This window comes from Gopherus flavomarginatus, chromosome 3, assembly GCF_025201925.1.
Source record: "Gopherus flavomarginatus isolate rGopFla2 chromosome 3, rGopFla2.mat.asm, whole genome shotgun sequence".
Lineage (NCBI taxonomy): Eukaryota > Metazoa > Chordata > Testudines > Testudinidae > Gopherus > Gopherus flavomarginatus.
The window spans coordinates 41805494-41817762 of NC_066619.1; the positions used below are offsets into that span (position 1 = coordinate 41805494).

General features: G+C 36.7%; 1 protein-coding gene across 1 annotated transcript in view; it reads right to left on the reverse strand.

Moving 5' to 3' along the window:
* Nucleotides 1-2544: 2544 nt before the first annotated feature.
* SREK1IP1 (SREK1 interacting protein 1) overlaps nt 2545-12269 on the reverse strand; it is a 28666-nt gene continuing 18941 nt past the window's right edge. Inside the window, exons 2-5 of the mRNA XM_050947184.1 lie at nt 12146-12193; nt 9311-9451; nt 6193-6271; nt 2545-4850 (exon numbers count right to left, since the gene is read on the reverse strand). Coding sequence (XP_050803141.1) covers nt 4661-4850; nt 6193-6271; nt 9311-9451; nt 12146-12193 — 458 coding nt within the window. The 3' untranslated portion in view covers nt 2545-4660. The remainder of the gene's footprint in view (nt 4851-6192; nt 6272-9310; nt 9452-12145; nt 12194-12269) is intronic.

The following is a 12269-nucleotide window of genomic DNA, read 5'->3' on the forward strand; positions in this document are numbered from 1 at the left end:
AGTGAAACACAAACATCCCTATGCCTATTATGTTAAAAGTCTTGTACAAGGAAATAAGAAAATGTTTTAATATCTTCACCCTATTTCCTTAAAAAAAAAATCATTCTGAGAAAAATGCAGCTCTAAACAATTGGTTTGTATAGTCAGGGACCATGGCAAAGAAGCACATCTTCATCTCCAGTGCTGCTGAGATCTGCAATTGGAATGGAAAATAGTTCCTTCCCTTTGAAATCTTTGCACTGCTCTCTGAGTTCCATGGTGACAGGCATAGCATGAGAACAAGAGAGCCAGCACATGGCTTATACATCACTTAAGCCCTTAAATAGGACTTGAGTAGAATTTAACAAGGTAAATAGACTTTGTGCTGGCCCTTTGTAGAAAGATTAAATTTACCCAGTGTCAGCAGTTAGTTGAAAGATTGGTTTTAACCAACCAATCTGATATCTGGATTAAATTGTTTAGGCTTCATTTAGCTTTCAATTCACTGACAGGTAAAAAGGATTTTAAACATACTCCCACATCTTGCTAAATCAGAATTAGTGAAAACTGCACTCCACATTTTATTCTTCTGCTGCCACTTTGTATCCAAGAAGCTACTGAGCCCATCATAAACAAACAGTTTCAGGGACCAAATGCAAGCAAAACATCTTTAAAGTAACTAGAAACGCTGAACTTTCAAAACAAAAACCCATTAGCAGCAAAGATTCAATATGAAAACGAAAGGAACTAAGTACGTGGGATATTACACTTTTTAAAAAAGCTAATTGAATGTGATTGACTTCTAATTTTTCAGTATGTCAGCTTTACCATCAAAAAAATCCAGATTTATTTAGTATATACATTTAGATCCATATTTCATTTCTGATTTTGCCAAATTTTCACAAGTAGCAAATTTGAAGCAAGGAGGTACAGATTAACTCTCCTGCTCAAGATAAATTAACAACTTACCATTTTATTCTTGAGGGAGAAGAGCTTCTATTATTTAACATTACATGGGAAGTCTCTCAATCTTCTTTAATAAATGTTATAAAGAGTATTTGGTGTTAGTGAAAAATGCAGGCTTGACCGTTCTGGAGGCTAAAATCTTGTTTCCATCCACGTAACAAGTGAAGCTTAGGCAGCAGCAGTGAAAGCATTCTCAAATAACTCCAACTGTCATGCAGAAGAACCCCTGTTAGGCCTAGAAAGTAATTCAGTTTCGATGATCTTTCAACTCCTTGGTCTCTTTACTGAAACTGCCAACAATGGTACTTTGAGCCTGCTGTGATGTACACACATATGCAGTTAAACCAGACTAACTGCTAACTCATTTCACATAGGTCAAACAACCATCAAATAGCAACAACTTCCAGTGAGTCCTGCCCTGGGCAAACTCCTATTAACATCACAGAGATGAAATGCTCCATATTTAGCTGAGCTTTAAAGGACATATACTCAACTTGATGGCATTTCTATGTGTGTATGTAACATGGTAACTTTCAAACACCACATATGAGCAATTCCAAAATTTCAGGGAATATTCTATGCTTCAGTAGCCAGAAACCTATTTCTGTTGGGGAAAATTGAAAATCAAAAAGGGGAAATGAGGGATATATGGAGCTCCTGCCCTCTGCCTAGCACAGCCACAGCTTCAAGGACATCTGTAATTGTCTATAAATCAGACTGGCTGATGACACTCATTAATGTCTTCCAGCATAAGATTACCCCATCTCATCGCATCCCACTAATAGAGTTTAACACATTGACAATCTGAATGACTTATCTCAGAAAAATAATAATGGGGGTTGGGGCAAGAAGGTGTGCACACAACCATTGCTACAGGGGAAAGGAAATGGGGCTCTACACAGCCACTGGCCTGGGAGGAGAAGGGGGGACCCTGATAATGCAGAAAAGGGTCACACAGAACCTTTGATGTGTGTGGGGAAGCAGAACACTGGACTATGGTATAAGGCAGGAGGGAATACCCACTCTTCATCCCTAGAGCCACTGGCACACAGGGAAGAGGGACACACACAGAGCTTGTCGGCTGGAACGGAGGAATACAAGGAGTCCCTGATGTGTGCAGTAAGCTTGGCTTCCACAAGCTACAAAGTGTGTGACCCCTACTATATTAATCCACTAAGCCACTCAGTTTCCAAACTCCCATCACATTATAAATTTATTGCAAAAAAGAAAAATGTAAGACTCACAGTTCACTCTAAAGGTTTGGTGTAAGATACTGACTGCCCTCAAGTCCCAAATCAATGGTAATTAACGGCATTCAGCACACCGAAGGAGGGGCTCAATGCCTTGTAGGATGGAACCTCAATACCTGCAATCGTCAAAAATTAAAAAAACCTTGAGGGCATAAAAATATTTTGACCACTGCATTTGTGAAGATTACCTGACCATACTTCTGCCAATTAGTTTTTAAATGTACTAAAGAGTCTGGTAATAAATCATGAAAATTGAAGCGCATAGTGGTAGTGGCAAATAAACAGAAACTACAATTGTACAATAAAGACATTACATTGTTTGCAGTTTTGTAAAAGGCTGCACAAAAAGTCTAGGTAATATTTTATTAATCACTTCCTGAATTCAAAATATTGTTTGTGCAAATTCAAAGGGTTAGAAGTCAAATAAGAATCTGCAAATCAGTTACATAAGCGAAGCACAAAATCAATCTCAAACATCTGCTTCCTAGGTATATTTTAAAAATGCATTTCAGACATAAAGCACAATATAGGTTAACTTTTAAAATAGTCTCTGCACTGCTCTTTAGAAATAAATTTCTTAAATGTTTTGCTCCTGGATAAAAGGAGATTTAATTAATTTTTTGCTCATAGGCCAATTTTAAAGGCTCAGATATAAATTTTACATATGCCAATATCACAGTATTCCTAAAGCATCCTATTATGTCCAAAAATAAAGGGAAAATGAACTACTTAGAAATATAATAACTAGGCTTGTCTACATGGCACAGGCAATGCAGGCTATTGGTTGTAATTTCTAAAAGTGCTCTAACATGTTGTGCTCTAACTGGCCATAGTAAAATCTGCTGGCACTGTCTAAAAGTGTCTAATTCAAGTTAATGGTCTTTCAAACAGGAAAAGGTTAACACAAACGAGGTACCTTTTAGAACATGGCAGCAGAATGTACATGAGGCAGTTAGAGGATAGCACGTTAGTGCATTTTACAAATCACACCCATGTGGCACGCTTTGCCATACTGTATAGATAAGTCCTATGTCTTGTAAAGGAGATACAGCAGTAAGGTTCAGACTATGGACTTTACACCAGTATAAATGGAGTAATCCTGACACACTGACACTATACCTGCAATGGCCTTGAGGTAATTTGAAACAAGAATTACTACTATTTAGGTTCCTGATCATCCAGCTATTATAGCCAATGGGAAATTATGCCACTGACTTCAATGGAGCAGGAGCTGGTCTTTAGACAATAGGGCACATGCTGTGTTACATAATAGAAGAAAAGATTTTTGGTTTTATAAAGCCACTGTGAATTTTATGAAGAGAATGGTGAATGGGGGTTGAAATTATCAAGAGTATCCAAAGTTCCAGTCTTTGATTTCCCTTTCCCCATTTTCAAAAGATGAGTAGGTAATCTTAACACAATAAATTGACAAAGGACTGGGACATTACTGTAGAAATCATTCCTCGATTGTCACTTAATACAGATAACAGTATATGCCTTATACACACCCGCCAGAAACCAGTGAGTACATACTCAGTCAAGCTCAGCAGTGCCTCTGCTGCTGCCATGGTACCACGGCTACAATGCTATTTATACACATGCTAGTTCCATGAGAGCTAACGTACGTGTACATGAGCAGGGGAATCACACCCACAGCTCATAGTGTAGACACAGCCATACATCTTTGTATTTTACAAGAAGAAAAGGAAACTGAAGAATGATAGGTGTTATGTTTGTCCATGTATAGGGCCACTTTCTGAGTATGATGGAAAACAATCACTAGGTGTTTCAAGGTACATTACCAGATCAGTTTTAAAAGACTGTTCTTATTTGTAGCAAATATTTACTATTTCTTCCCTTACTCTGTCCCTTCAAACAAACAAAAAAAAAACCCCACCTTTCTTCTAGCTCAATGTCCTTATTTTTATTCATCAATGGCTCTATTACTGCTTTTAAGTGGTGGCTGATATGGAATTATGTCAAACATGTAGGTTTTTATTTTCATAAAAGTCAAGATTTTAGAAAAATTAAAATTAATAAAAATGTTTCAACAAATTTTGTTAAAAATTCCAGTGGAAAGCACATTTTAATTAGTTCAAATCTTTCCCTGAACATGTTAGCAATCTGAATATTCTGGTCATGCATGGAAGCTAGCAATCAAAAACTGACTAGAAATGAACTAATCACAAAAGTTTAAACAACTAGTCTATTTTCTTGGTCCAACTTGCATAGAATGAAAATAGCGAAACACCATTAATCGCAAAAAACAACATGTAGATTTCCCTGCCACCTCCAAATATTTCATTTTAATAATCTAAGGTGTGGATATTTGTAAATAAATGTACTTTTAAAATATATAGATAATTTTTTTTAACCTGACAGTATTGTAAAGCACATATAGGATAGATGTGAAAGGTTAACAATCCTAATCTTTCAGGGTAATGAAAGCTGAATGCACTAACTCCTCAGTCGCTACTAGAGGAGTCTGAACTATCAGATGACGAACGTTTTTCTTTTTTTCTCTTCTTTTTTTCTTTTTTGTGATGTTTTCCTTTCTTAGATTTACTCTTTTTCTCCTTTTTCCTTTCTTTTTTGTGGGATTTCTGTTTTTTTGGTTTTGGATCTTCTTCTTCAGTGACACTTGATGAATAAGATCTGTTAAAAAAACAAAATTAATACAGATTACATCGTCAATCAGGGTATGTATGGGTGAATCATTTATTCACTTTATTTTTCTTACTACACTGAATTTAATGCTGGAGATTGTATAAACACATGAATCTGTGCAGTAGGTATAAAGGTTGTCCACTCCAGCCTGTAATGAGTAAACCAATCATATCCATGCTCATCCAAACCTTGGCCTCTCTGATGAGGCTGCCTCACCAGGAAAGCAAGGAAAGCACTCCTTAATTAACATTGTTCAGAAATGTGTAGGTTATGTTTGGAAAGAGTTAGTGACTCATGCTTGTAAATTAATTACTAATTGTATCTTACTTGTTTAAATGTTAATTTTATTTCTTTACTCTGCCTACAGCGTTTTCCAAAATATGGAATGTAGACATTTCAAGGTTGAAACTAGAGTAAACAAGGCAAAATGATCTTACATGTTTAGGTCTTAAAAAAAATGGATAGAAAGCATGAAAACAAGGCACATAAGGAGATGAAACTTTGACCAGAAAACCTACAGTAATAAAATCTAACTTAATACCTTAAAACAAATGGCTGTACTACCATTCCTGTTCCCACAATCCCTGACAATTCAGACAGCAGATGTTACCAGATGCAAAAGATATATACATTTTGATTAAACTGAATTGTCTGTTTAATAAGAGAGAAATCTGGTGTGACATTTAGAATATTTCATGAATATGCAGTAACTTGGTTTTAAGTACAAAATTTAACAATGCAATGGGGGTGGAGGGGGAGTGTCCTCTTTACCTTACTTGAGAATAGCTCCATAAACTTCATTGTTACTGCTTGTGAAAATAAGGTATGCAGGATTTGGCTTCTTCATAGTAATAGTCAAAGTGCACTAGGGAACTTTTAGAGCACACTAGCAGGGTCCACAAGGACAGTTAGTGTGCAGAATTAACATAGCTACACCTTAATGTCCCAACTGACTTCAATCGGGGTACTCACAGTGCATAAAGTTAAGCTCCTGCATAAATCTTTGTAGGAACAGAGTCTTAGTATGGTGATTGGTAGAATATCAAGCAAATAAAGTATTATTTTAAATTCTCATTCTACAAAGTTTTATCTTATTGTTTAGAGTAAACAAGAGTTTTCTTTTGGCATTTGTGTTTGCAATGTCTATCACTTTTTAGCCATGTTCCTGATTTGTATTCTGTATCAGACATTCAAATTTAGTATATGTGCTTTTGTAGAAGCAAAAATAAAGGTTAATGTGCACAGGATATAACAATTAGGTAAATATATTTTAGACTTCAAAATATTAAGAAAATTCTGTTTTGGGCTTAATTAGGTATTTGTAAGTTACCGTTTCCTTAATTTCTTTGATTTGGATTTTTCTTTGCTTATTCTTTTTAGATTCTTCTTTTCCTCCTCCTGACTTGTATCTGTGGATATAAAAATTGCATTTTATACAAAATATTTTTCCTTTTTAATTTCAAAATTAATTTAAAAAATCTCTCACTGAAATCAGTAATTTTTTGTATTGTTATGTTTGTTTCAAAACCAAAACATTTTGTAATCAAGTGCTATTTTGCAGGTTCATTTCAAATATTTTGCAGAGCAGCCGCACTTTGGTTACACAACTCACATTGTAAAGGACCTGCATCTAAGTCCCAAAAAATAAAACTATGTGAAACTGCAAAACTAAACATCTCTGACAATATCTTCTAGACTGAGCACTGAGTCCCATTGGGCAGATAGAAAGATTAACCTAAATAATCTGTACAGAAGCCTGTGGAAGATTGGGTCCCTAATCCATGAACTACTGGAAGTCCATTTACAAAATTTTTCTTAAACATTACATGAATATAGTTGTTACTCTATGGTACTATCATTTTAGATGCAGTTGTGATAAAAAATAAATAGCTGAAATAGGCAGAACTTTTTACAATTTCACCTTTAAAGTAGTACTGAGTGTCAGTGAATGCAGTGAGTAATACTAAATGAGCAGTATGGTAATAATAATTAAATAACTGCACTGATTTATTTTGTTTAGCAGAATCCATCCTGAATATACACGATTCTGAAGACTATCCACCTTCAAGATCACCATAATTTTCTATAGTTTCAGAGTTATCTCCCTATGATAATGTTTCAGTCACATCATGTATGTCACGTAGCCACAGTATATCACCTGTAGCAAAAAAATAAATAAAAAAAAAATCCTCATCCAGAAACAGCCATAGATAAATTTGTGATAAGAAGCAGCAGATTACAAAAAGAGGTAACTGATGAAAAAATTTCCCGGTTTGTTTATGCAACAAACTCTCCTTTCTGTATGATTGAGAACCCACACTTCATTAACATGGTTCAGTCATTAAGACCAGGATACAGTCCACCCAACAGAGCAGATGTTACAGGCAAATTGCTGGATAAAGCGCATGAAAGATAAATTGAGCAGTGTGCAAAAGGTCTAGAGGGAAAAATTGTTAACCTGAGTCTTGATGGGTGGAGCAATGTCCACAATGATTCTGTTGTATGTGCCTGTGTGACAACAGATTTCAGTTTTAAGAGATATTAGTAATAAAGATATGTAAAACGTATAAATTCAAAATTCATAATATTAAGGTTGCCAGTGTTTATTTTAAGTAATTCCATAACATTAATACCATGACATCAGATGCAAGGATGTATCGTATCTGATTATAATATTTCCTTCAGCCTTTGAATTAGATTTTTCCCAGGAAACATCTACCTTTTAATGCTGAATTTGTCCATCCAATTAAAATCGGGTGTGACCATCATTCTTTTCTGTCAAAATGACTTTTGAGGTTTAGTGGAACAAGCAGCAGGAAGTGGGAGACATGTTTAAAAAAATGGGAGAGAAAACATTCCCAAAAAACCTAGATGAGTTTTCAGAAATGCTGTATAGAGCACCTACAACTTAAGGAAGAACATTTATACTAGACAGGGATAACACAATATCCTTTAAACATCTATGTACAACAAACTGTTTCTTTCTAGGGCTACATTTACCTTTTTTCCCCGAAATGAGTGTCCATTTAGAGCCACAGATTCAAAAATCCCTAGGTCCACAAGTACACTTTGTCTGAACAACTTAGTTCCTATTCACAAGTTCAAAAGAAACGCTTCTTGGGAAAGCGAACTCAGCAACTCATTTTGCCAAAAGAGGTCCAATGATTTCTTTTGAAGTGTTCTAGCAACACAGGAGGCTATGTTGGAACACATCTCTCTACCTTGTCTTCCTAATGTCATCAGAATAACCACTTCACAGAGTATGTTTACACAGGAGTTAGAGGTATGACTGTAGCTCATGTAGAGATACCCAAACTAGCTTTAATCTTGCTAGAGTGAGTGAGTACCAATAGCAGTGAGGTCACAGCAGCAAGGATTTCAGCATGGGCTAGTTGCCCAAGTTAGCACTAGAGTCTCAGATGTGCTTGCACATCCCGTGCTGACACCTATGCTGCTGTGGCTTCACCGTACTACTCACACTAGCTAGATTAAAGATAGCTTGGGTATGGCTACACCTGCTGCACCTCGGCTTCAGTGTAGACATGCACACAGACAGGATTTTGATTATGAAGTGGAGGCAGGGTCTAGAATGAAAGAGCAATAATAATGCAAATGAGTAAAAAACATTAAGAAAAGTGCATCCATATCTAAAATACATGCTCCCAGAATAATAAAGACTAACTGCAAAGTAACAGCAGAATATCATGCTCCAGTATTCCTAAATTGGGGGCTCATAGTATGCTAAAACAGACCCCCCATCCACCATCTGGGACCTTTTTGTAGGCTGAAACCTTAGCCCTCCTGCATCATCTTTTGATGAACTTGCATACTGTGGACTAATTAACGCCACCTGTTTTCTCTTTCTCTATAGAGGCTGAGCCTCATTTCCCCAAGACAGAGAGTGAGCAGTTATCCCTCTAAATGTTAATTGTCAAATCAAAACTACCAGCTGCATTCAAACATAATAATGATTAAGACCTAGAGAGAAGAAACAGACTGAACAAAGAAAAGCATTTAAAGAGGCATCATTTACATAGGGGAAGGAGAAAGGAGAAAGAAAAAGAGAATTGTTTCAGCTTTATGCAGTAAACAAAGGATAACATCAATGAAATAATGTATATTACTTTCCCTGCAATGGGCATTTGCACATTCCAAAACTCTCAATCTTTTGGATTTAAGAGCCTAAATGTAGGCACCCATGCTTGAAAATCTTGGTCAAATGTTTTAAAGTAGAAGCTTTTCTCATTTTTCCACAAGGTGTCGGGGGGGTGGGAGGGTGGGGGGTCTCAAATCTCTTCAGCCTGGAGCCATGCCAGAAAAGGATTTTTTTTAGGTCACTGGATAAGACAGAGTAAAAAGTAAACTCTAAAGGAGTTAAATGACAGTTACAGGACTTTAAACAAGATAGCTTCCCATTTTAGGATTAGGCTCTATTACTTAAAACATACTCTTTTTCTCTGGTAAGGCCTGCAGTTTCCCCAGCTCCTCTTCCTCGCTGTCTTCACTGCTCGTACTGCTAACGTCTAAAACAATGTCTCTTTTGGGGTCCACACGGAGAAAGTTTCTGCACTCAAATGTCAGATGACCAGCTGAATAAAAATCAAAAGAGTAAGCCATGAGCAGAAATACTTCAAATTATAAAATAATATTAAAGAGTTACTGCTTTGTGCTGAGAAATATGCATTTTAGTATTACACAGATTTCACAAAAGGGATAGACTTTAATTTGGTTTGTCAGTGGGAAAATAAAGGAATATCACTTTAAAAAACTATTGCAAAGTTTGGGGCTGTATACATAGCAGAAATGTTTTTGTCTTAGGGAGTGAGGGTTCTAATTAGCATCCAGTGCTATTCCCATCAATCAATTTATTTTTAGAACCACTTTCCTCAAAGCTTTTGCATAGTCATCTTCATTATTTGTGAATGTGTCGCACACCCTTCCCTCAAGAACTGATTTGAAGGAAGGTGAAATGTTTTCCAAATTAATTTTTTTTTTTTAAAAAAGAAGGAAATGCGAGAGTCTATTCCTTTCCAATGACAAATTATACCTGCAGTAACCAAAGGTTATCAACTAAAAATGTGAACGCATACTAAGTTATTCATTATTTTCTAAAACGTGTGTGTTTCAAGTGCGTTACAGACACATTAGGAAAAAGGAATTTGAAGCTAGCTTACATTGAACTTATACTGAAACATAGAGGATTGAACCAGGAAGGTAGATGTGAGGTGGAAGCGACTGCGTGCCATTTAAAAAAAACCAAAACAATATATTCTCTCTATGATCAGCTCAAAAACAAAATTCCAGGATAAATGTGAAATGAACTGTCTTACAACCCTCTCCCAATTACTGTAACAAGCGATAACATTTCTAGCTTAGAGATAATAAATAGACTAATTCCTTTTTAACACAGTCAATATTAGAAATGCTATTCATTAAAGAACACTTGGTCTGCAGCAGCAGTTATCCGTAGCAATGTGTATTTTTTTAAAAATTAGGGGCCAAAAATTCTAAGTTTGTATTCAGGTAACAGAAACTTCTAACTCATCTGAAATAATGGACCTGGGGAAAAATGTGAAAAAAAGGGAGCTCCAAATCTATGATAATTTGTAAAGCTGTTAGCTGAAAAAATAATTTAGCCCCATACAAAAGGGAAAGGTTGCTAGAAGTCTCAAAAGGAACCAGGCTAGTCACTGCTACAAACACAGCTTCTTCACATCAAAGATAATCTCCTGAAGCCAAAGCAGTAGGGAACATTAAAATAGGATCGGTTACTTGGCTTTCCTAATTTCTTTCATATCCAGAAAGTTTACAACACCGCACATATCAAACAATTAATTCTATACTAACATCTAATTGCCTTCAGAGGCGTTGACAAGTAAACTTGCTGGAAGAAAGTCTACTACCTCTCTCCCCACGTAACCTCTTTCTAAACCAATTAAAAATGGTTTGAAAGGTTTGTCAACAAAATGCTCATTAATAATTAATTACTTAAATAGTATCAAACACGTAATAAGATTTAGTACTTTTTTAAAAAGATAAACTATAAACCAGATCAAAACTAATTCTGTGCTAAGATGTTAAGAGAGAATAATCACTGAGTTCCCCATGCAACACAACATACAATGGAAATGATAAAGAACAGCTACAGTACTTGCAAGGTAGTGTGTTATGGTAGTGTCTTCCAAAGTGTGGGCATGCAAAGGAACAGTGTTCTTGGGCAGGAAGAGCCCTTGAATTGTTCTTTAAAGTCTCAGCTTTCATTTAAAAAAAGAAAAAAGTATATCTGATATAGTTGTGAAGAAAACATTCAAAACGTGAAATGACTGTAACCAATTCAAAAATTCTTGTTTGAGCTTGCAGAGAGCCTGAAACAATAGTTCTCGGATGTGAACTGCTCATTCATCAAAATGCCAGCTCAGATACCAATGAGGATACTTTCAAATGTCAAATTTGTTAGCCATTTCACTTCTCACTGAAACATGTAGGAAAGAAGTAGTATCTTATTATTAGGGCCCTACCAAATGCACGGTTCATTTTGATCAATTTCACAGTCAGAAGGCTTTAAAATATAGTCAATTTCATGTTTTCAGATGTAAACATCTGAAATTTCACTGTGTTGTAACCTTCGAGGTCCCAACCCAAAATGTACCCGGGGGTGGGTCTGATCCCCCTGCCCTTGAGCAGCCTTTCAGGTGAAAAGGAAGTCCTGTCCCTCCCCAGCCCAGCAGGGATTTGCAGCTAGAAGCCCCTGGCTGGGGCACTCCCAGCAGTGGGGTAGATAAGACCCACCTCCACAAGCCTCCTCAGGCTGCATTGGGGTGGGGCCCCACTCCAAAGCTTCCTGAAGCAGGGGAAGGCACTTGGAGGTGGTCTGATCTGCTCCCAAGAGTAGCTGTGCTGGGGAAGGACAAATCCTGTCCCTCCCCAGCCCAGCCAGGACTTGCAACTAGGTGCCCCAGGTTGGGGCGCTCCCAGGAGCACAGGGGAGATAAGATTTCACAGGGAAACGCTTATTTCATGGCCCATGACACAGTTTTCATGGCCGTGAAATTGGTATTATGATAAAGATCTGCACTAAGGTTTCCCACAGTGTGGGAGTAGGGAGCAGATAAAAAAGTATAAATTATGATAGGCAGGCTTTTAACAACGAACTGCAGAGGTGGTGTGTTTGTGTATGTCTGCGTGTGGAGGAGGAGCTGTTTCATTTTCCCAAAGAGAGCTCAGCTTTCAGAAGTTTGAGAGAAACTGAACTCTCGGCATCTTTATACTGCCTTCATACTTACGATAGCCACACTTCTTGCATCCTGCCCTGATATTATCCTTATTTCCACCTGAAAACAAACAAACTTCCATTAATATTGGGTGTTATAATTAGAACTTAGTTTCTTTTAATCCTTTTTATTTTTG